The 26,401-nt window shown below is 38.1% G+C and overlaps 1 protein-coding gene and 2 pseudogenes across 21 annotated transcripts in view; 2 read left to right on the top strand and 1 right to left on the bottom strand.

The window, feature by feature from the left end:
* LOC109496868 (ankyrin repeat domain-containing protein 26-like) overlaps positions 1-26,401 on the bottom strand; it is a 243,408-nt gene that overhangs the window by 70,832 nt on the left and 146,175 nt on the right. For 19 of the 21 annotated variants that reach the window (XR_006593561.1, XR_006593567.1, XR_006593564.1 and 16 more), the window contains 5 exons: positions 24,601-24,634; positions 23,886-24,021; positions 4,269-4,482; positions 2,260-2,437; positions 1,893-2,030 (listed from right to left, as the gene is read on the bottom strand). The exons of the other annotated variants lie outside the window; for them this stretch is intronic. Coding sequence is in view for 12 of the 19 variants with exons in the window: in XM_045051605.1 (XP_044907540.1) it covers positions 1,893-2,030; positions 2,260-2,437; positions 4,269-4,482; positions 23,886-24,021; positions 24,601-24,634 (700 nt within the window). In the remaining 7 variants the exon portion in view is untranslated. The remainder of the gene's footprint in view (positions 1-1,892; positions 2,031-2,259; positions 2,438-4,268; positions 4,483-23,885; positions 24,022-24,600; positions 24,635-26,401) is intronic. 21 annotated transcript variants of the gene reach the window in all.
* Positions 9,854-12,657, top strand: LOC123383649 (annotated as a pseudogene).
* LOC123383648 lies at positions 22,384-23,021 on the top strand (annotated as a pseudogene).

Below are 26,401 nucleotides of genomic sequence, written 5' to 3' on the forward strand. Positions count from 1 at the left end.
GGAATGATCACACATTCTGTGGGTTCAAGCCTCGCATCAGGCTCTGTGCTGACAGTCAGGAGCCTGCTCAGGATTCTCGCTCTCCCTCTCCCTGCCCCTCCCCTTCTTGCATTCTCTCTCTCTCTCTCTCTCTCTCTCTCTAAAGGAATAAAGAAACATGAAAAGAAAGAAAGAAAGAACATAAGAAAGAAAGAAAGAAAGAAAGATAAAGAAAGAAAAGAAAAGAGGAAGGAAGGAAGGAGGAAGGAAGGAAGGAAGGAAGGAAGGAAGGAAGGAAGGAAGATTACAATAAGTGAATATCCAACTAGAAAAAAATAAAGTTGGCTCCAAATCTCAAATTTTAGACGAGCATAAGTTCCCAAAAGTTCAGAACTTTAACTGAAGATAATGAAGGCATGAAAGTAAAAAAGAATTTGTGAGAAAAGTGTTCAGAATCTCAGAATTGGAAAAGCCTTTCGCTGATTTACAACAAACCAGAAGGCCTAAAATAAAAGATTAATAAATCTGACTATACTTAAAAATTGAGTTTACAGTAGATATCGAACACAGCGACCCCACAATAAAATCCTTAGCTCTGCATATACTTGGACAGATTAAATTTCCTAAAATTCTTCTTTCCTGAGAATATTTCATAGATATCTACTTTGCTACCATTTCTATAGTCAGTTATAAGAATTATATCTATTGATAACTGAAAAATCTAGGCACTGTACTATAATAGAAACACTTCTACATACATCAATGAACTCATTTGGTTATCACAATTCTAGAATGGAGAGATTAAAACGGTGAGCTGCAGGACTCTCCCCAGGTCTTCTCACTCCACAACTAGTGCTCTTGCACCAACCACTGCCACTTCTCTAGTGTAAATACACAAGTACGAAAGAAGTCTTGTATTTCAAAATACTCATAGGAAATAAGGTGAAATTTATACATCTCTTAGAAAACCATGAGATGATTTACTGCTGCAATAACTTGAATTTCCTCTTCATGTTGAAAACAGTAATAAATATAAAAGAGGGGAAATACACTCAGCTATTTTATTAGGAATAAAATACCTATCAATATATTATCATTAAGTATATACCACAGCATACCATTGTTATCAAAAGTTCCTTGCAATGAAATAGGATGCTACTTGAAGCAAAAGTGTTACTTTTCTCAAACGTAAGAGACTTGATACCGAAAATATGATCTGTGAACTGGCTACACTTGTCCTCCTGTCCATTAGCGGAAGTGTTCACCTAAACTATTAATATATCAAGGCAGTGAAGTAACTGTTCAAAACTAAAACACATGTTGCTAGTAGCAATAGTTTTGAGATTAGGGAAAACTCATCAATTCCTACAGAAAGTAATAAAAGCCTCTCTTTTGGACGAGGACATTATGAATGTCACTAGTTGTTGCAGACAATGCATTTAATCAAGAATATTATTTTATCCAGTGAAGCAAAAATGCCACCGTCCCCCATGACCCTCCACAAAATATATGTGCTTTTAAAATCCTCTATAGAGCCAAAGCATAAGAGACTGTTAAAAACTGAGAACAAACTGAGGGTTGATGGGGGTGGGAGGGAGGGGAGGGTGGGTGATGGGTATTGAGGAGGGCACCTTTTGGGATGAGCACTGGGTGTTGTATGGAAACCAATTTGTCAATAAAGTTCATATATAAAAAAAATAAAATCCTCTATAGTTTCCATGATGAACAGAGTTCAGTTTCATATGTACATACATATATATACACATATATATATACACATACACACATATGTATATATATATATATATATATATATATATACACACACACGGAGAAAAAAGTAATAATAACTAAAAAATAGAATGTATAGAAATACAAACACACATGTACTTCAAAATAACTAAAGAAGATACCTTAGAATTAGTTTTCTTATGAGCCATTTCTAGCTCCTTTTGCTTGCAAAAGAGATTGTTTAGACTTCCATCTTGTAAGACTCTGGCCTTCTGTTCTGGAGAAAGTTGCCACTGAGTGTCACTGTGCTCTTCTACAACCTGGAGACACATTTCATTATGATTCTGGTCTCATACCATTAAAAAAAGAAGGTCAAAAGCTGAAGAGGAGAACTTTAAAAAAATGTTCAAAAGAACATAATCCCATGTTTTAATTTATTTATACCTAAATAATATATATTGAGTCAAAGGGATACTATAAAATATATATGTATAATATTACACTATGTAATATAGATGGAAATACAGTTTTTATCAAAAACTGATTTACCTGATTTTTTGTGGCCTTCAATTCCGTGTTTAGCATTCTAAGAGCAAGTTCAACTTGTTGTTTTGTTTCAACTTCTTTCTTATATTCGTCTTCTTTTCTTCTTAACTTTTCCCTAATATTTTCATATAACATATCAGCATTTCTTCTTTCTTCTTCTTCTTCTTGTTTTAAGGTACATCTGCAATTACATGTGCTTCTTTTAAAATTTGTTTTGTTAGACATAAAAAGTTGATTTTATGATACGGTTCCACATAAGTTGGCTTATTATCCAAATGAAAAATTTCTATGTTCGCCAATTGTTTTCCTTGTAGGGCTCATGTTTTTAATTTGTCACGTCGATCTCTTCCAAACCATATATACAGTTGAAAAGAAGCCAGGAGAAAGCATTATGCAACTTCGTTAGTTTTAGTCAGTAATAACTCTGGTAGATGTTGTAGGAAAGGAAGTTTGAAATTATTCAGGAAAGTTAGAGTTGAAAATTACCCCCTTTCCCACAGGTATAATTATTCCTCCATAGGACAGATAATTCAGTTTCTCATTAAAAAGAGAAGTAGCTGTTTATAAGCAAGTTTATCAATTCACTGGAAATAAAATTTCCACTTGACGAAACCTTACAGGTACCTCCAAAAATGATGTGCAGTGAAAGAGAGCATCTGTGGATGTTGTTTACACAACATACACGTGCAGATTACTGTCATCCAAGACTACGCTGATGAGTCTAATATCTGTTGCCTATGCTTTTTGTTTCTTCTTCCACAACACTTGCAACTTACCTTGTTGATGATTACCTACTTTATGAATCACGTAAACATCCCTTCTAGAACAACACAGGATACGTATTAATTAAGTAAACAATAAAGAGTAATATGACCTTTCAGCATACACTTTTGAATTAATTTTATCTACCTATGACAGAGATACTGAGAAAACTTCTCAGTAACCACTTTCCATATTACTTTTTTTTAAAGGTTTATTCATTTTTGAGAGAGAAAGGGAGAGCCCATGCAAACAAAGTGGGGGCAGAGAGAGAGAGAAAGAGAGAGGGAGGCAGAAAATCCGAAGTGGGCTCTGCACTGACAACACACAGCTCGATGTGGGGCTCAAACTCACGAACCCTGAGATCATGACCTGAGCCAAAGTCGGACACTTGACTCACTGAGCCACCCAGGCACCCCCATTTTACTTTGTTTAAATTTTTTATTGAGAGAGATGACGCAAGTGAGTGAGGGTGGAGAGAGGGAAATAGAGACAGAATCCCATGAGGGGCAGACAGAGAGGGAGAGAAAGAGTGAGAGAAGAGGAGCTCATCCGAAGCGGGGCTCGTGCTCACCCAAAGCAGGGCTCGAGCCCACCCAAAGCAAGGCTCAAACTCATGAGATCATCACCTGAGCCGAAGCCAGATGCTTAACCAGCTGTGCCACCCAGGCACCCCCACTTTACCTTTTAACACCTGCATGTTAAGAAGCAAACGGAATCAATTTTGGCGAGTTTTACTGTCTTGAGAAAAATGACCATTTTATACTCTGTTGGTAGGTACAGAAAGTAATATAAACTTTCCTGAGAACAATTTAAAAATATGGTCAAAGACCTTTTTAAAAATTTTTGTACTTTAACCAGATTACATTATATTGAAGAATTGACTCCAAGCAAGTAACCAGACATGTAGAAACAGATTTATATAAAAGACATTCCTGACAGCATTAATTACAATACAGAGAGATGAAAAACAAGCAGAATTCAATCTCTTAAATAATGATGTTTCTTGGACTATGGTGGACTTTCATATGGCCATTAAAATTGTGATTTGGAATATACATTAAAGTATTAGAAGTATTCACTGTTAAGAACTTGCTGTGTTATTGCCAAGAATCGCACACCTCACAACACTAAACAAGTATTCTTTCCAGGAAAATCCCATAAGGTAAGTCAGCAATTACAAAACTGCCCCTACACATCTGTAGTATAAAAGGAAACAGTTGAAACATTTCCTTAAAGCCAAGATGCTGTACCTCAAACTGCAGAATTCACGTTCCCATTCCACTTTTTGGTGTTCTAACCGTGATATCATGTCTTTGGCTTCCTGTAGCTCGTTTTGTAGTGCACTAACCATTTTGTCCATTTTTGTCATTTTTCCCATAAGAAGTTTACAGTGATTTTTGTTAAGTTTCCTTAATTTCTCATAGGAAACACGTATATCTTGGATTTTCAAGAAGCCAGCATAATCTGCATCAGAGAAGAAACAGAAATAAAATAGATGAGTACTTTTTGCATATACAGGCCTGTGCATCTTCAATTCACTCATTCACACATTGAGTAAATATATACCTTCAATGGAAGATGTTATACTCAGCTCTACAGATGCAATAGAGAAGACCCCTGGCTCTCGATTAGCTTAAAGTCTAGTGAAGGAGAAAGACAACTCAAATGGTAATTCTAAATTCAGATAGTTCCTATTAGAAGACAGAGTTCTGTGATCATAACTTGATCTAGATTGGGCCCAAGGAAGATAGATGTCCCTGAGGAAGAGATAACTATACTGAGAACTGAAGGATGAGCAGGAGGCAATTAAGCAAAGGAGGAAGACAAGCACTCTCGACAGTCTAGAGCATGTGCCGAAGTTCCAGGAATCTGCTTCTGGCCAAGATGGGGTAACACGTACTGATTGATCTTCCTACCTGAAGCAAGCAAAAACAAAACAGACAAAATACAATTTTAACATGATTTTCAAGACACAGAACTTCAGACAATGAAGGACAATGATCCCTGAAAACAAAACACGTTAGCCTAACACGTATGCCCAAGCTCACTGTCTTGAGAGAGTTTTCAGGCTACGAAACAAGATAAATAAATTATTTAAGTAGATTTCACCAGACTCCTTGAGTCAAGGTGGCAAAACTGAGAGTCTGGTGAAGTCAAGGCAGATAGAGACGACAGGTCAGCATCCAGGAGAGGAGAAAGCAGGACACAGAAAGAACCCTAGGCATCTGCACAAGGTCCCCTTTGGCTATTCAACAGAGTAACAACCAGGGCATACATGGAAGGAAATCATCAAGGGAAAAAAAAAATCTGAAAAGAGCAGAGGAAACACTGCCTGGTGCTCCCACAGCACGAGGGACAGTATCTATTCACATTAGCTAAGATAGAAAAAATCATAATTTGCCTTAGGCTGATCACCACTCTGGATTCATCCAATAATTTGTAAGAGCAAGACTAAAGGATCCAACTGTTTGTAAGTAACTTAACTATATCTCCAAACAAAGCATGAAAAGATAACTAGAGGCATGGAAGCTATTGTTTTAAAAAACAAATAGTAGTTGCAGAGATGTAAATTATGTTAGCCATGAACAATACGATGGGTAGGAATAAACACATATTAGACATCACAAAACAAAAGACTGAAGTTCAACATTGGAAACCTGGGAGAAAACGTCAACTGGGAAATATACAATTGCCCAAAGAGGCAGGGGAAAGGGACAGGAAAAAAAAATGGCTCAAATCTTCCTAAACATCATGAAAACTATAATCCCACTGACCCAGGAAGGATATGTCTAGGAAAGAAGAAATGGAAGTCAACTCTTGTGATTTGCCTAAACTCTATACGATGTGGTGTAACATTACTGGAAGGGAGACTGTGATGCTGAAGCCATAGACTATAAACTCTAAACCAACCACTAAAGCAGCAAAACTGAAAAGTTCTAGCTGGGAAGCCTAAATAAATAGGTGAATAAATGAATACATGAATAAATGAATACATGAATAAATAAATAAATGGATAAAACTGAATCATAAAAATTACTTGATTAAAAGAAAGCGGAAAAAGAAGAGAACGGGAACAAGGAGCAGATAGGACAAATGCAAATCAAACAGCATGATGACATATTCAAATCAATTATCTCAAAAATCACAGTAAATGGTCCTTTGTAGCAACGTGGATGGAACTGGAGAGTGTGATGCTAAGTGAAATAAGCCATACCGAGAAAGACAGATACCATATGTTTTCAGTCTTATGTGGATCCTGAGAAACTTAGCAGAAACCCATGGGGGAGGGGAAGGAAAAAAGAAAAAAAGAGGTTAGAGTGGGAGAGAGCCAAAGCATAAGAGACTCTTAAAAACTGAGAACAAACTGAGGGTTAATGGGGGTGGGGGGTGGGAGGGAGAGGAGGGTGGGTGATGGGTATTGAGGAGGGCACCTTTTGGGATGAGCACTGGGTGCTGTATGGAAACCAATTTGACAATAAATTTCATATATTGAAAAAAAATCACAGTAAATGAAAACGGTCTAAAACCCTCAACTAAAACGCAGACTGTCAGAATGGATAAAAAAGGAAGACTCAACTATATGCCACCTATACAAAATGCACTTTAAATGTCAAGACAGAAATTTGTTCGAAAGACAGGAATATGGTATACCACACTAACACTTGACCAAAGAAGCCTGAGCTAGAGTGGCTATATGAATAGCAGACAAAACAGTTTCAAGCAAAAAAAAAAAAAAATTATTACCAGCAATAAACAACAGGTCATTGTATAATCATAAAAGTGTCAATGAAGAGCAATCTTAAATGTTCATGTATCTGTTAATAGCTTCAAAGTACATGATCATCATCAAGACAGCATGGTATTGGCACAAAAACAGACACATAGACCAATGGAATAGAATAGAAACCCCAGAACTAGACCCACAAACGTATGGCCAACTCATCTTTGAAAAAGCAGGAAAGAACATCCAATGGAAAAAAGACAGCCTCTTTAACAAATGGCGCTGGGAGAACTGGACAGCAACATGCAGAAGGTTGAAACTAGACTACTTTCTCACACCATTCACAAAAATAAACTCAAAATGGATAAAGGACCTAAATGTGAGACAGGAAACCATCAAAACCTTAGAGGAGAAAGCAGGAAAAGATCTCTCTGACCTCAGCCGTAGCAATCTCTTACTCGACACATCCCCAAAGGCAAGGGAATTAAAAGCAAAAGTGAATTACTGGGACCTTATGAAGATAAAAAGCTTCTGCACAGCAAAGGAAACAACCAACAAAACTAAAAGGCAACCAACGGAATGGGAAAAGATATTCGCAAATGACATATCGGACAAAGGGCTAGTATCCAAAATCTATAAAGAGCTCACCAAACTCCACACCCGAAAAACAAATAACCCAGTGAAGAAATGGGCAGAAAACATGAATAGACACTTCTCTAAAGAAGACATCCGGATGGCCAACAGGCACATGAAAAGATGTTCAGCGTCGCTCCTTATCAGGGAAATACAAATCAAAACCACACTCAGGTATCACCTCACGCAGTCAGAGTGGCCAAAATGAACAAATCAGGAGACTATAGATGCTGGAGAGGATGTGGAGAAACGGGAACCCTCTTGCACTGTTGGTGGGAATGCAAATTGGTGCAGCCGCTCTGAAAAGCAGTGTGGAGGTTCCTCAGAAAATTAAAAATAGACCTACCCTATGACCCAGCAATAGCACTGCTAGGAATTTATCCAAGGGATACAGGAGTACTGATGCATAGGGCCACTTGTACCCCAATGTTCATAGCAGCACTCTCAACAATAGCCAAATTATGGAAAGAGCCTAAAGGTCCATCAACTGATGAATGGATAAAGAAATTGTGGTTTATATACACAATGGAGTACTACGTGGCAATGAGAAAAAATGAAATATGGCCTTTTGTAGCAACGTGGATGGAACTGGAGAGTGTGATGCTAAGTGAAATAAGTCATACAGAGAAAGACAGATACCATATGGTTTCAGTCTTATGTGGACCCTGAGAAATTAACAGGAACCCATGGGGGAGGGGAAGGAAAAAAAAAAAACAGGTTAGAGTGGGAGAGAGCCAAAGCATAAGAGACTCTTAAAAACTGAGAACAAACTGAGGGTTGATGGGGGGTGGGAGGGAGGAGAGGGTGGGTGATGGGTATTGAGGAGGGCACCTTTTGGGATGAGCACTGGGTGTTGCATGGAAACCAATTTGTCAATAAATTTCATATAAAAAAAAAAACAAAGTACATGAAGCAAAAATTGATAGAACTGAAAAGAGAAATAGGCAAATTCACAATTATAGTCTGATATTTCAACACGCTCAACATCAGCAAGGGCATAGTAGACTTGGCCGCCACTATTCTTCTCAAGGATCTATGGAACACTTACCAAAAAAGACTATGTTCTGGGTCAAAAATAAATCTTAATAAAAGGAAGAAGTCAGGAGGCCTGAAGTCATAATAGTGTGTTCCCTGACCACTAAGCAATCAAATCAGAAATCAAGCACAAAAATATCTCTGGAAAATACTCAACTATTTGTGAACTACAGAACACATCGAAATATCTCCTGGGTCAAAGAAGTAATGAAAAAAGAAAAAAAAATTAGAAAGGATTCTGAACTGAATGAAAATGAAAACATAGTAGAATTTGTAGAGTCCTGCTTTAGTTGCACTCACATGAAGACTGATAGCACTGAATGCATACATTAAAAAGGAAGAGGGAAGTGCGGTGCTCCTTGCTGCCTTTGTGGCTCCTCCCCCAGGTTCCCAAGGCACCCTGCCCTGCCCCGCCCCACCCTGGCAGTGGCTAGAAAGCAGGTGCTTTGTTCACAGCGCACAGCAGGCACTTGGGTGGGTGGGGGCTGGGTCCGCCAATGCCTGGAATTGAAGGTGGGGGAGTAGCTGTAGGAGGAGACCCCCCTAGACTGAGGTGGGCATGGGCCGGGCCCCAGGTTCTGCTGGACCGGGAGGCGGCGGCAGTGGCAGAGGCATGGTCCTTCTGGAAGGGAGAGCCCAATGCCTCTGCACCTGTCTGCCCTCCCTTCCTCTCGGCCCCTGCCATGGGTTTTGTGTTCTAGCTCCCCATCTTTTTCTCACTACCTACATCATCACCCTTCTTCCGACTTCGCTTCCCAGCTTCTTGCGACCCTTTCTCTCACTTAAGCCTCAGTTACTCAGACTCTTTTCACCCTAGTCTTGCCGGAGACTTCATATGCCAGCAGTCTCTCTCATGGGATGTCCCCATCCTTCCCCTGTCCCCACATCCTATTCTGGGCTGATGGCAGCCAGAAATCCTTCCTATTGCATTTACCGGCAGTTTCCACCTGGCCCTGAAGCTTGGCGCAGATCAAGTCCACCACACCCACGCTGAGAAGGACCCCTAGGAGAACCACTTGTCCCATGGTGGTATTGGACAATGTGTTCTCGATTTTCCTCTGGTTGCTTATTTTAGTCTGAATATTTGTTACTCTCCACCGCTATACTTTACAAACGTATGTTTTGGTTCCATGACAAGGAGTTAGAAATGAGCCAGAGACCATTCGCAGGTAAGGAGAAGATTTAGACATTTAGGATTCAAGGAAGAAAGGAGAAACAGAATGTTAAGAAGGTTAGATTCCTGAAAGTATTTTGATATCTTTTGTGATCTGAGGAAGTGGAGATTACTGAGCCTACACAGATTGACATTTTGGGAGAAAATTTCATGGTGCTTGATTCGCTCTTGGAGTAACGTGAACACAAGTTCTCAAACCTGCATATTCTCTCACTTGGAACCAGCTGTATATCTGAATGTTCACTTTCATCAGAACTTGTATCAGAGAAAGAATGGGAGTCTGCTTCAACAAAAATGACTACCTCTGGACCTGAAAAGGGTCATTCTGTTTCCTAATAGTGTATATGGCCATTTTCGTGGGAACAGATCAGGATTTTTACAGTTTACTTGGGGTATCCAGGACTGCAAACAGTAGAGAGATAAGACAAGCTTTCATGAAGTTGGCATTGAAGCTACATCCTGATTAAAAAACAAAACAAAACAACAACAACAAAAACGAATAACCCAGGGCGCCTGGGTGGCTCAGTCATTTGAGCGTCCAACTTCCGCTTGCTCGGGTCATGATCTCACAGGTCGTGGGTTAGAGCCCCGCATCGGGCTCTGTGCTGATGGCTCGGAGCCAGGGGCCTGCTTTGGACTCTGTGTCTCCCACTCTCTCTGCGCCTAACCCACTTGCATTCCGTCTCTGTCTCTCTCAATAGTAAATAAACACTAAATAAATAAATAACCAACCAACCAACCAACCAAATGAATAATCCTAACGTACAGAGTGATTTTCAAAAATAAATAGAGCATATGAAGTACTCAAAGATGAAGATCTGTGGGAAAAGTATGACAAATACGGAGAAAAGGGACTTGCAGATGATCCAGAAGGTGGCCCGTATGAAAGCTGGGATTATGATCGTTATGATTTTTGTACTTATGATGATGATCTTGAAAGCATGACATTGAATAGAAGAGAAGTGGATGCTGCTGTTCATTCTGGAGAACTGTGGTTTGTGAACTTTTACTCCCCAGGATGTTCACACTGCCATGAATTAGCTCCCACATGGAGAGACTGTGTTAAAGAAGTAGATGGATTACTTTGAATTGGTTCTGTTAACTGTGGTGATGATAGAATGTTTTGCCGAATGAAAGGAGTCAACGGATCTCCCAGCCTCTTCCTTTTTAGGTCTGGAACGGCCACGGTGAAATATCACGGGGACAGATCAAAGGAAAGTTTGGTGAGTTTCGCCATGCAGCACGTTAGAAACCCAGTGACGGAATTATGGACAGGAAATTGTGTTCACTCCATAGACACTGCTTTTGCTGCTGGTATTGGCCAGCTGATCACTTTTTGTTGCAAAGGAGGAGATTGTTTAACTTCATAGACACGACTCAGGCTCAGGGGCATGTTGGATGGTCTGGTTAATGTAGGATGGATGGACTGTGCCACCCAGGACAAACTTTGTAAAAGTCTGGATATTATCACAAGTACTACTGCCTATTTTCCTCTGGCGCCCCATTAAATACCAGAGAGAAAAGCAGCGTTTTGTTCCTTAATTCATTGGATGCTCGAGAAATATATTTGGAAATCATGCATAGTCTTCCAGATTTTGAGCTACTTTTGGCAAATACACTAACGGATCGATTGGCTCATCATCTGTGGCTCTTATCGTTTAGTTTTGGAAAACATGAAAATCCAAATGATCCTGAGTTGAGGGAACTAAAAACGCTACTCAAAAGTGAACAATTCAAGTTGGTAAGGCTGACTGTCCCTCTGCACCAGACATCTGTAGTAATCTCTCTGTATTTCAGCCATGTCTAGCAGTATTTAAAGGACAAGGAACCAAAGAATATGAAATTCATCAAGGAAAGAAGATTCTATGATATACTAGCCTTTGCCAAAGAAAGTGGTAATTCTCATGTTGCCACACTTGGACCTCAAAATGTTCCTGCCAATGACAGGAACCGTGCCTTGTTGATTTGTTTGTGCCATGGTGTCCACCATGTCAAGCTTTATTGCCAGAGTTACAAAAAGCATCAAAGCATCTGCGTGGTCAGCTTTAGTTTGGTACACTAGATGGTACGGTTCACGAGGGACCCTGTCACACGTATAACATTCAGGCGGATCCAACAACAGTTGTATTCAACCAATCCGAGGTTCATGAATAAGAAGGACATCACTCTGCTGAACAACAGATCTTGGAATTCATAGAGGATCTTAGGAACCTTCAGTGACCTCCCTGACACCCACCACTTTCAATGAACTAGCTAAACAAAGAAACCATGATGAAGTCTGGATGGTTGACTTCTACTCCCATGGTGTCATCCATGTCAAGTCCTAATGCCAGAATGGAAAAGAATGGCCCGGACACTAACTGGACAGTTACTATGGGCAGTATAGACTGCCAAAAGTATCATTCTTTTTGTGCCCAAGAAAATGTTCAGAGATACCCTGAGATAAGATCCCCCCCCCCAAAAAGCCAAATAAAGCTTTTCAGTATCACAGTTACAATGGCTAGAAGAGAGATTTGGGGCACGGGATTTCGACCTCAAGCATCCACAAATCTAATGACTCAGACTTTCGATGAAAAAGTTATACAAGGGAAAAATCACCGGGTGATTGAATTCTATGCTCCTTGGTGTGGACCTTGCCAAAATGTTGCTCCAGAGTTTAAGCTCTTGGCTAAGACGATGAAAGGAAAAGTGAAAGCTGGAAAAATAGACTGTCAGGCTTCGGCTCAGACATGCCAGAAAGCTGGCATCAGAGCCTATCCGACTTTTAAATGTTATCCCTATGAAAAAGCAAAGAGAAACATTTGGGGAGAGCAAATAGATGCCAGAAATGCAAAAGGAATCGCTGCCTTACTAAATGAAAAATTGAAAAATCTCCACACTCATGGAGAGAGAGATGAGGATGAATTTTAATGATGTGAAGATGAAGAAAAAAGAGAAAAGGAATTCTAACCCATGACATCAGAGGAACATCTTTGTAGGATGTTGCTACATTCTGGGTCAGAATAAAGGAACATTATCTCGGAATTGTAATTGCACCGTCTGAATTCTGTACAACATTGGTATAAATGAAGGGTCTGCAAGCTTTTTCTGTAAAAGGCCAAACTGTAAATATTTTAACCTTTGTAGACCATATACTTTTGTCACATAGTACTTTGTTTTTGCTTTGTGTACAACCCTTTAAAAAATCTAAAACTTTTCTTACCTCAGGGCCATATACAAACAAGCCAAGCCACATTCAGTCCATGGAACATAGATTGCTGACCCCTGGAAATGATACTAAAACTGCCTGGCTCAACCAGGAGCCTGCTCTGTCAAGTACATACATGTCTAGGGTCTATTCCTTAAAGTTTTGTGCCTGGCCTGAAAGGAAATAATTTGGTATTTATTTACCTGTCTGAAAAATTGTGTGAAATGGATTGTGGCCATAGTGTAATTAAAAAAAACCACACCCACACACGCACACACACACACAATGTGGCAAGCAGATAGCCTATTTTCATGATGTATTATAGTAAAGAGATTTTCTTCTTTTTTCTTTCTAAAGGTTGAAGAACTGATTTTAATTTTTCACAATTGAGAAAAATTTTGGTAAAATAATGCCAATAGATTTCTACAGTATCTAGAAGAATAAGAAGAAGAACGAGGAGGGAAGGAGGGGGAGCAGAAGAAGAGGAGGAGGAGGAGGAGGAGCATAAAGGAGGCGCAAGAAGACAGAGGAAGAGGAGGAAGGAGGAAGAGGAGGGAAGGAGGACAGGGAGAGGGAGAGGGAAAGGGAGGAGGAGTAGAAGAAGAAGAAGAGAAGAAGGGGGAGGGGGAGGAAGAGAGGAGTAGGAGGGAGGAGAAGGAAGAAGGAGAGGAGGAAGAAGGAGAGGAAAAAGAAGAAGAGGATGAAGAAGATGAGGAAGAAGAAAGGTCTGAAATCTATCACATTGGGTTCCACCTTTTGAAACTAGAAAACTAAAACAAATTAAACCCAAACCAAGCAGAAGAAAGGAACTAATAAAGACAAAAATCACATGAAAGAAAGCAGAAGAACGATAGAGAATAATCAATGAAACCAAATGCTTTCAGGAGGTGAAAAAAGGATAAATTTCTACCAAGACTGATCCCAAAATGAAGAGAAACAAGGGAAGTATTAACAATATATCAGAAATTAGTAATGTAACTAACATTACTGGAAATTCACAGATACTAAAAAAATAACAAAGTCATATCATGAACTTTATATAATTAATTTGACAACTCAGATGCAGTGGGTAAATTCCGTGAAAGACAGAAATGATCAAAGTTCAATCAAGAGTGAAGGGTGCCTGGCTGGCTCAGTTGGTAGAACATGTGACTCTTGATCTCTGGATTGTGAGTTCAAGCCCCATGTTGGGTGTAAAGATTCCTGAAATGAAATGAAATGAAATGAAATGGAATGAAGTGAAATGAAGTGAAATGAAATGAAGTCAACTTAAAATAAAAAAATAAAATAAAATAAAATAAAGGAAAAAAAAGAACCGATAAGCTAACTAACTCTATATGTAAAAAAGAAACTAAAGTCTTAGATAAAGATCTTTCCACAGAAAACAATTCCAGGGCCAATTGGCTACACTAGTGAATTCATCCAACATTTTAGGAAGATATGTTATCTATTCTACACAAAGTCTCCCCCCAAAATGGAGAGGAGAAATATTTCTCACCTCATTCTATAAGGCTAGCATTACCTGAAACCAAAACTAGACAAAGATACTATAAGAAAGAAAATTCTGTCATAAGCATGGGAGCACATTTCTGAAGAAACCATCCACAAATCAAGTCTAACACTACATTAAAGAGGGGGGGTGTCAACATGGCAGAAAAGTAGGGGGACCTGAAATTACCACATCCTTCAAACACAGCAGTGAGTCAAGAAGATGTGGAAATCTAGGAATCCGGGCTACAGAGTGACATAAACATCTCCAGGGGCCGCCATTGGGGACAACTTGCCAGGTCATGGAGATTTTTAATCTATTCTTTCTGCACCTCTTCTGTATCTCCTTCTTATTTTCCTCTCTCTCTCTCTCTCTCTCTCTCTCTCTCTCTCTCTCTCTCTTCTCTGCCTGGATTAAGTTGTATACTTTCTCTGGTTCTCTGCCTGGTCAATTTTTTGTCTTCTTCTCTTTTCCTTTGCCCCTGTCATTTCTCCCTTTGTTTGAGATAAGGCATCTTCCATCACCACCACCCCCCACTGTTTAAATTCTTTTCCAAGGTTACATCATGAACAAATCTAAGCACACCTTCTGGAATGGCCAACCCACCAATATGAGTAGGGAAATAAAGCAACCAGAGTCACAACAGAGAGCATGAAACATCCTCCAAAGATACATGTTGAAGGGCCAGGCCCTGGATAGTATATGACCCCTTTTTAAAATAGTAGTGCTCAAAGGTGCAGGACACATGACAACTAGGAAAACACATAAAGTATCGAACACTGATGAAATGGAAGAATTCTCCTCAAAAGAAACTCCAGGAAGAAATGAGAGCTAGAGAATTGCTCAAAACAGATATAAACAATATATCGGTTCAAGAATTTAGAATAATAGTTGTAAGATTAACAGCTGAGCTTACAAAAAAGCATAGAAGACAGCAGAGAATCTATTGCTGCAGGGATCAAGGAACTAAGAAATAGTGACAGCAATTAAGAAATACTGTAAATAAGATGCAAAATAAACTAGATGCAGTAACAGCAAAGATGGAGGAAACAGAGGGGAGAATAAGTGACATAGAAGATGAAAGTATGGAAAATGATGAAGCCAAGAAAAAGGGTGATAAGAAAATATTAGACCATGAGGGGAGTATTAGAAAACTAAGTGATTCGATGAAATGTAATAATATCTGGATCATAAGAGTTCCAGCATAAGAGAGAGAGAGAGAGAGAAAATGGCAGATGGTTTACTTGAACAAATTATAGGTGAGAACTTCCCTAATCTGGAGAAGGAAGCAGACATCCAAATCCAGAAGGCACAGACAACTCCCTTCAGATTCAACAAGAATAGGTCATCTCCACAGCATATCATAGTGAAAGCGGCAAGTTACAAAGAGAAGAGAGAATTCTGAAAGCAGCAAGGGACAAACGGGCCTTAACCTACAAGGGTAGACACATATGGGTAGTAGCAGACCTGCCCGCTGGAACTTGGCAGGCCAGGAGGCGATGGTAGGAAAAAGTCCATGTGCTGAATAGGAAAATATGCTGCTAAGAATCCTTTCTCCAGCAAGGATGTCATTCAGAATAGAAGGAGAGATAGGCTTTCCCAGAAAACCAAAAACTACAAGAGCTCATGACCACTAAACTAGCCCTGCAGGAGATCCTAAGGAGACTCTGTGAGTGGAATGTTGTCAAGGCTACAAAGGACCAGAAACATCACCACAAGCATGAAAGCTCCAGACAACACAATGACATGAAATCCATATCTTTAAATAATCACTCTGAATGTGAAGGGACTAAATGCCCTTATCAAAACACATAGCGTATCTGAATGGATGAAAAAAAAAATCCATCTATATGCTGTCTACAAGAGACTTATTTGAGACAGGAGGTCACCATTAGATTGAAGGTTAGGGGATAGAGTACCATGTATTATGCTACTGGAAGTCAAAAGAAAGCTGGGGTAGCCATACTTAGATCAGACAAATGAGATTTTAAACTAAAGTCTCTAACAAGAGATGGCGAAGGGCATTATATCATAATTAAGGGATCTACCCATCAAGAAGAGCTACCAATTGTAAATGTTGGTGCCCCCAACTTGAAGTCCCCAAATATATACATTGATTAATCACAAACATAAGCAATCATATTGATAATCATATGGAAATTGTAGGTGACTTTAATACTCCCTAACAACAATGGACAGATCACCTAGGCACAAAATCGGTAAAGAAACAAAGGCCCTGAATGATACACTGAACCGGATGGATTTGACAGATCTATTCTGAACTTTTCATCCAACAGCAGCAGAATACACATTCGTCTCAAGTGCACGTGGAACATTCTCCAAAACAGATCACACCGAGGGTCACAAAACAGCCCTCCATAAATATAAAAGAACGGAGATCATACCATGCGTATTTTCAGATCACAACACTATGAAACTTGAAATCAAACAAAAAAAAAAGTTTGGGAAGCCTCTAAATGCATGGAGGTTAAAGAACATCCTACTGGAGAAAGAATGGGTCAACCAGGTGCTGAAAGAAAAAATTAAAAAATATACACGCAGGCAAATGAAAATGAAAACATGACAGTCCAACCCCTTCGGGATTCAGCAAAGGAAGCCCTAGAAAGAAAACGCATTGCCATCCTGGCCTTTCTCAAGAAATAAGAACAATCCGAAATACAAAATGGAACCTCACACCTAAAGAAACTAGAAAAAGAACAGCAAAGAAACCCTACAGCCATTAGAAGAAATAATAAAGATTAGAGCAGAAATAAACACTACAGAATCCAAAAGAAAAACCCCAAACAACAACAACAACAACAACAACAACAACAACAACAAAATAGTAGAACAGATCAATGAATCTAAGAGCTATTTTTTTTAAAGAATAAATAAACTTGATAACCCCCTAGCCAGATTTCTCAAAAAGAAAAGAGAATCCAAATAGATAAAATCACCAATGAAAAAGGAGAGGTCACAATCAACACCACAGAAATACAACTATTAGAGAATACTATGAAAATGTATATGCCAACAAACTGGACAACCTGGAAGAAATGGACACATACCTAGACAACCACACATTACCCAAACTCAAATGGGAAGAAATAGAAAATTTGAACAGACCCATAACCAGCGAAGAAATTCAATCAGTTATCAAAAATCTCCCAACAAATATGAGTCCTGGGCCAGAAGTCTTCCCACGGGAATTCTACAAGACATTTAAAGCAGAGTTAATACCGATTCTTTTCCAGCTGTTGAACAAAGAAATGGAAGAAAAGCTTCCGGACTCTTTCTGTGAGGCTAGCATTACCTTGATTCCCAACACAGATAGAGACCCCACTAAAAAGGAGAATGACAGGCCAATATTCCTGATGAACATGGATGCCAAAATTCTTAACAAGATACTAGCAAATCCAATGCGGCAGTATATGAAAGAATTCTTCACCATGATCAAGTGGGATTCATTCCTGGGCTACAGGGCTGGTTCAATATTCGCAAATCAATCAAATTGATACATCACCTTAATAGAAGAAAGGATACGATCATTCATATGATCCTGTCAATAAATACAGAAAAACATTTGACAAAATACAGCATTCTTTGTTAATAAGAAACCCTCAAGAAAGTTGGGATACAAGGAACAAACCTTAACATAGTAAAAACCATATATGAGAAGCCTGCTGCGAATATCCTCAATGGAAAGAAACAGAGAACTTCCCCCCTACCCTGCCCGCCGAAGATAAGGAACACAAAAGGGATGTCCACTCTCACCAGTGTTGTTGAACATAGTGGTGGAAGGCCTAGCCTCAGCAATCATACAACAAAATGAAATAAAACACATCCAAATTGGCAAAGAAGTTAAACTTGCACTTTTCGCAGATGGCATGATACTCTACATGGAAAACCTGAAAGACTCCACCAAAAAGCTGCTCCAACTGATACATGAATTCAGCAAAGTCACAGGATACAAAATCAACACACAGAAATTGATTGCACTTCTATATACCAATAATGAAGTGACAGAAAGAGAAATCAAGAAACCGAGCTCATTTACAATTACACCAAGAACCATAAAATACCTAGGAATCAACCTAACCAAAGCTATAAGAGATTTGTATCCTGAAAACTATAGAAAACATATCAAAGAAATTAAAGAAGACACAAAGAAATAGAAAAAAATTCCATGCTCATGGACTGGAAGAAGAAATATTGTGAAAATGTCGATAATGACCCAAAGCAATCTACACATTCAGTGCAATCCCAATCAATGTTGCACCGGCATTCTTCTCAGAGCTAGAGCAAACAATCCTACAATTTGTATGGAACCACAAAAGATCCCAGATAGCCAAAGTAATGTTGAAAAAGAAAACCAAAGCTGGAGGCATCACAATCCCAGACGTTAGCCTCTACTACAAAGCTGCGATCATCAAGGGAGTATACTATTGGCACAAAAAGAGACACAAAGGCGAATGGAATAGAATAGAGAATCCAGAAATGGACCCACAAATGTATGGCCAACTAAACCTTGGCAAAGCAGGAAAGAGTATCCAATGGAAAAAAGATAGGCTCTTTAGCAAATGGTGCTGGGAGGTCTGGGCAGCAACATGCGGAAGAATGAAACAGTACCAGTTTCTTACACCGTGCATAAACTCAAAATGGATGAAAGACCTCAATGTGAGAGAGGAAACCATCAAAACCCTGGAGAAGAACACAGGCCACAACCTCTTTGACCTTGGCTACAGCAAATTCTACTCAGTACATCTCTGAAGGCAAGGGACATAAAAGCAAAATTGGACTATTGGGACCTCATCAAAGTAGAAAGCTTCTGCACTTCAAAGGAAACAATCCACAAAATTAAAAGGCACCAACGGAATGGGAGAAGATATCTGCACATGACACATCAGATAAACGATTAGTACCCATACCTAGAAAGAATTGGCCAAACTCAACACCCGAAAAACAAATAATCCAGGGAAGAAATGGGCAGAAGACATGAATAGACACTTCCAAAGAAGACATCCAGATGGCCAACAGGCACATGAAGGGATGTTGAAGGTCGCTCATCATCAGGGAAATACAAATCAAAACCACATTGAGATACCACCTCACACCGGTCAGGGTAGATAAAATTAACAACACAGGAAACAGCAGACATTGGTAAGGATGTGCAGAAATGGGAATTCTCTTGCACTGTCGGTGGGAATGCATGGGTGGTGCCACTGCTCTGGAAAACAGAGTGGAGGTTCCTCAAAAAACTAAAAATAAAATTACCCAACAACCCAGCAATTGCACTACTAGGCATATATCCAAGGGACACAGGAGTGCTGATTCATAGGGGCACATGTACCCCAACATTTATACTATCAACAATCACCAAATTATGCAAAGAACACAAATGTCCATCAACTGATGAATGGGAAAAGATGTGGTTTATATACACAATGGATATTACTTGGCAATGAGAAAGAATGAAATCGTGCCATTTGCAACAACATGGATGGAACTGGAAGGTAGTATGTGAAGTGAAATAAGTCATTCAGAGAAAAACAGATATCATATGTTTTCACTCATATGTGGATTTTGAGAAACTTAACAGAAGAACATGGGGGAATATAAGGGGAAAAATAGTTTCAAACAGAGAGGGAGGCAAACCATAAGATACTCTTAAATACAGAGAACAAACTGAAGGTTCATGGAGGGGTGGGGGAAAGAGGAGAATAGGTGATGGGCATTGAGGAGGGCACTTGTTGGGATGAGCACTGAGTGTGGTATGTAAGTAATGAATCATGGGAATATACTCCCAAAGCCAAGAACACGATGTATACACTGTACGTTAGCTAACTTGACAATAAATTATATTTCATTAATTAATTAATTAATTAATTAAACTACAGCCATGTGTGTTTGTGGGGGGTGGAATCTAACAATACACTAAGGGATAATTTGTTGTTACCAAATGGGGTTTATCCCAGAAATGCAGAGTTGGTTTAAGATTCAAAAACCGTATCTATCTCTGTAGATAAAATAAGTTCCTTGTCAAAATTCAACATCCGTTCCAGATAAAAACTTTCGGCAATCCTGGAATACAAGGGAGCTTCAATATGATTTAAAACAAAACAAAACAAAACAAGGCATGATAAATCTATAGCTAACGTTATAAATACTGGTGAAAAACTGAATGCATTTCCTATAAGACCAGGAAGAAGACAGGAATGACATTCACTGAATGACTTCTTCTGTTCAGCACTATACTAGCAGTTCTAGCCAATGCAATCAAACAAGATAAAGCAACAAAGGACATCCAGATAGAAAATGAAGTGAAACTGTCTCTACTAGCGAGGACATGGTCACAAAATAGAAGTTGGCAAACTCCAGCCTATGGGCCACGTTACTTGTTTTGGTAAATTAAATTTTATCAAAATACAGCCATTTCCATTAATTTATGCAGTATCTATTGGCTGCTATTATAGTACAATGGCAAAGCTGATTAGTTGTGACAGAGAATGAATTGGCTACAAGTCTACAATATTTACCATTGTTAGTAAAATAGTAGTTAAAAATGAATTCTTATGACCTTTGCTTATGTAGAAAATCTGACAGCATTAAGAAAAATGCTACTAGAATTAATAAATGAATTTATCATGGCACATGGATGACTCAGTCGGTTGAGTGTCTGTCTCTTGATTTCAGCTCAGGCTATGATCCCAGAGTCATGGGATGGAGCCCTATGTCAGGCTCGCACTGAGCATGGGGACTGCTTAAGATTCTCTCTCTCTCTCTCTCTCTCTCTCTCTCTCTCTCTCTCTCTTTCTCTCTCTCTCTGCCCCTCTCCCCTGCTCATATATTCTCTCTAATATTAAATATATCTATACATATAAATTTATCAAGGTTGGAGGATACAGAATCATTACACAAAAATCATCTGTATTTCTATATATTAGCTATAAAGAATCAAAAATTAAAATTTCAGGGCATCTGGGTGGCTCAGCTCGTTAAGCACTGGGCTCAGGTTCAGGTCATGATCTCACCGTTGGTGATTTTAAGCCCCACGTCGGGCTCTGTACTGATAGCTTGGAGCCTGGAGCCTGCTTCAGATTCTGTCTACCTCTCTCTTCGCCCCTCCCCAACTCATGCTCTGTCTCTCTCAAGAGTAAGCATTAAAAAAATTTAATTTAAGATGTATTATTTACAACTGCACTGAAAATAAAAAAAAATAATCACGGTTAATATAATAAAAGACAGAAAGACCTATACTTTAAACACTACAAAATATTACTGAGAAAATTTTAAAAGACCTATATCAAGGGAGAGATATATACTCTGTTCAGGGGTTAAAAGATTCAATATTGTCAAGAAGCCCATTCTCCCCAAATAAATCTGTAGATTCAACATAATCTAAACTTAATTTCCAGAAGACCACCAGAGTTGTTTGTATGTTTGTTTGTTTGTTTGTTTGTTTGTTTGTTTTAAGAAACAGACAAACTGATTCTAAAATTCACGTGGAAATGCAAAGGATCCAGAGTAGCGGAAGAACACTGAAAAGAACACAGCAAGATGACAAACACTACCTGATTTCAAAAATCCGTATAAACTGGCAGTGATTAAAACAGCATAATATTGGTACAAAGATGGACAAAGAGATCAATGAGACAGAACAGATAAACCCACACATATGTGGCCAACTGATTATGACAAAGGAGCAATGGCATAAAGTGGAGAAAACACAGCCTTTTCAATAAATGGTGTTGGAACAACTAGATATCCATATGCAAAAGAATGACATTGTATACATACTTTGTATCACGAATAAAAAAGAATATAAAATGGGTCATAGATCTAAATGTAAGACCTAAAACTATAAAACTTCTAAAAGAAAGCATGAGAGAAAAGTTTTGTGACCTTGTGCTACGGAAATATTTCTTAGATATGAAAACCAAAAGCAACAATCATACAAGAACAAATGAATGTGTAAACTGGACTTCACCAAAACGAAAAACTGCTCTTCAAAAACACTGTTGAGAGAAGGAAAATTCACAGAGTGGGAGAAGAAAAACCTTGCAAAAAAAGAGCAGTGAGAAAGGAACTGTATCTAGCTCTTCCCACCATCTTTCTGTGCCACCATCATGATGCATGTGAATGTCGTGGCAGATGCTCCCCAAAGCATAACAATACAGAAAAGAGAAGCAAACGCCAGGTTCTTACTAGACCATGCTCCAAAGACATTGTCCACTTTCTAACTGTGATGATGAAGCATGGTTACAGTGGTGAATTTAAAATCATTGATGATCACAGAGTTGGGTAAATTGATGTGAAACTCACAGGCAGGTTAAGCAAGGATGGAGTGACTGGCCCCCGAATTGATGGACAATGCAAAGATCTAGAAAAATGGCAGAATAATCTGCTCAGTTTGGTTTCATTATACTGACCACCTCAGCTACAGTCATGGACCATGAAGAAGGAAGATGAAAACACACAGAAGGGGAAATCCTGGGATTCTTTTTCTAGGGATGTAATACATATGTGCAAATAAAATGCCTCAGTGGAAACAACAACAACAACAACAACCACAAAAAAAAAAAAGAAAACAAAATAAGGAACTGTGTCTAGGATATACAAAGAATTCTGAAAACTCAAAAACTAAGAAAACAAACAAACAAATTTTTAAAACAACCAAAGATTTGGACAATTCAAAGAAGATACACAGATGGCAAACAAGCACATGAAAATATGCTCACCATCATCAGTTATTAGGGAGATGTATATTGAAATCATAATGAGATATATACAAAATATCCATCCGAATGGCTAGGATTTAAAAAGCTGACAATACTAAGTGTTCACGAATATGTATGTAGGAATTGGTGCTCTCACAGACTGATGGTGGGAATGGAAAACCGTACAACTCCTTTAGAAAACAATTTGGCAGCTTCATGATAAGGGAATATGAAGAGACATGAGATTTTTAAGGGTGATGAATATGTTAACTGTCTGGATTATGGTTATCATTTCATACGTGTAAACATATGTCAAAACTATCAAATGACACACTTCATATATGAACTAAACTTCATATATGAACTAAAAATGTTGGATACGAAAATCTCTTTCTCAGGAAGAAACGTCTAAAACAGTGGATAAGACACAGATGGAAAGAAGGATGTAAAACAATACAAGATGAAGCCAGAGGACTGTGGCCTTTAACCTAATAGCAATGAGAAGTAATAGCTAAGCTTTAAGCAAGGGGGTACCATGATGAAAGACACATTTTTTAAAACATATACTAATTATGGTTGCAGTGTAGACCGAGGTCCTGGGAGGTAGAATGGCAGGGAAAACAGTCCTGAGGTTATTTCAGTCATCTAGGAGAAAAATAATGACCTGACCTGGGTGAAGGCACAGAAGAGAAGCAGAGTTAACAAACACATTAGATGTGCCATTCCCACTAAGAAAGGTACAGTAGAAATGATGACTCTTTGGCTGAGAGGATACAATAGTGCTCCTTTTATTTTCAAATAAAACATATTTCTGAGATGAGCAGCTCTATAATACAGCAGTGCTCTATGGTGCAGTAGTAGGCAAGGTGTGCACATATTACTACAGCAATATACATAAAAAGACTTCCTACCTTTACAATCCATGCCAAGTTGTTCAATCAGCAACATGAAATTCTTAGAGTAAGGCAACTCACAATGCTCTGAAGCTGTTTCAGATGACTGAATGAAGTCGACAAGGTCATCCATAGAGGTAATTTGCTTTTTGACCTACCAATGAATAATACCATTTCAAAATGTCCCCCAAATATTTATAAAATATACTAGGTGTAGAGAAGTGATAAATAGCCATCTTTTAATAAAAGCAAAAACAGGGGCACCTGAGTGGCTCAGTCGGTTGAGCATCCGACTCCATTTTGGCTCAGGTCATGACCTCAGGGTTCCTGAGTTTGAGTCCCACGTTGACCTCCACAATGACAGCATGGAGCCTGCTTGGGATTCTCTCTCCCCCTCTCCCTCGACCCCTCCCCCACTTGTGCATGCTCTCTCTCAAAATACATTTTAAAAATAAGTGAATGAACATTTAAAAGCGAAACCATAGAGACTTTTTAAAAGAACAGATTTTTATCAAAAAGACACTGTTATCCATAGCTAGTATTTCTAAGTAACTTTTTCACAGCAAATGTCTCTACAACAAAGGAAGATTTTCTATTTTTTCACTACATCTTTCATAAAGTAATTTTTTGCCACTGAACAATATTCCTAACAAATATGTATCAAAATAATATAATAAAATAAAAATAAAATAAATAATAAATAAAATAAAATTACATTGTCTCTTTTGCATACCTTGTTCTTTTTCTTAGAAATTTTCTTTGCAGGTCTGAAAAAAAACAACAATTGTTTTCAGGCAAATATTAAATACTTAAAATACAAAGCGTATCTAAACCTATTGTTTCTGATATAAAATCTCTGCATTTGAAACTAATTTTCTACAAAGGGGATTAAACAACAGAGTAACATTAAACAACATCGAAAACATACTACTGCTAATATTCACAAAGGATTAGGTGTATCCAGTTCTAGTATATGTGCTGCTGAAGCAAGCACAACAAAGTACTAAATTTAGGTAAAAACTAACAAAAGCAAAGGAAAATCCTAATGCTACTTGCATTATTTGATAGGAATAATACCATTGTTTGTGTTGTTGTCATTTTACTAAAAATAAGCTTTTACTGGCACTAAAACCTACTCAGAAAGTGCAAGTTAAGTCCCTATATGAAAGAACCCCTTTTTAACAATCATGATATTAACGTGTTGGAGACTCACTATGCAACTACTCTCTAGGCATTACTATGTGCACTTTACATGTCTTCAAGGTATTTGAAGCCCCACAACAATCCTATGAAGTAGGTTATTATATTAGGTATGTTACACAGGAAGAAAATGAGGCACAGAAAGTCGAAGGGACTTGCCCAAGAAGCCCTAGTCGCTGGCCAAGAACAGACCCTGAATTCAAACCCAGGAATGTGCCTTCAAAGCATGTGTTTTATACTATGTGGTTAAAGTAATACTCCAGTGTTTCTAACTGATATGACAGCAAATGAATCTATATTATGATTCGATTTCTAGCTATAGTGATACATAACAATTTCTGAATCTTACAGATTTTTTAAGAGACTTTATACTTGGCAAGATGGGAAATCTACTTTCAATAAACTAAAGATTTGCTTCTTCTAGAGAAGTTCCTCAACAGGCATTCATTCATTCATTCATTCATTCCACTGTTTATCCCCACATTCAACACATACTTATTGAGCATACAATCGGTGTCAATGGCACTGTTGTTACAGGAAGCATGGTTTTCGTAATTTAGAGCTCTCTAGTCCAAAAGGAATATTCTGTTATGGATCACTAGTTTCTTTTCCAATTGTAAATAAACAAAATCTTCCCCTTTCCCCAGAACCTAAATAATATTAACTTAATAGAACCAGATACTTTAAAGTCCCTAACAAAATCATAGCTACTTGTGATACTATCAAAGGCGCTGGATATCTAAAATCATCAAGGAAGGATTACTTTTATTCAGAATGGCCTCAGTGTTTGCATACATTTATGATAAGTGTCTGTGTGTGTGTGTATGCAAATATATACATATAGAACTTATACACATATACTTATATAAACATATATAAGAAATTATACATATAGTTTGTATATTATGCATATACATATATAATATGTATGTTATACATATAATATACATATAATAAATATACATGTAAGAAATTATACAGCCATATATATATAAATATATATAGCTATATAAATATATATTATTTAATTAATTAATTATTTAATTTAATTTAATTTACTTATTTTAAATTATTTAATTATTTAATTAAATTAATTAATTTAATATATTTAATATATAAATATATTTATATATATATATATATACTTGCATACATACATATATATTTTTAAATCTGCACATTCAATTGTATGAGAATACCCCATTGTGGAACCAATTCAGAATAAACCAACTTCTTGCACAAAATCACATGAATAAGAGTACTAAAGACGATTACTATAATTTTTTTTTCAACCTTTATTTATTTTTTTTGGGACAGAGAGAGACAGAGCATGA

This window comes from Felis catus (genome assembly GCF_018350175.1).
Source record: "Felis catus isolate Fca126 chromosome F1 unlocalized genomic scaffold, F.catus_Fca126_mat1.0 chrF1_random_Un_scaffold_34, whole genome shotgun sequence".
Taxonomy (NCBI): Eukaryota; Metazoa; Chordata; class Mammalia; order Carnivora; family Felidae; genus Felis; species Felis catus.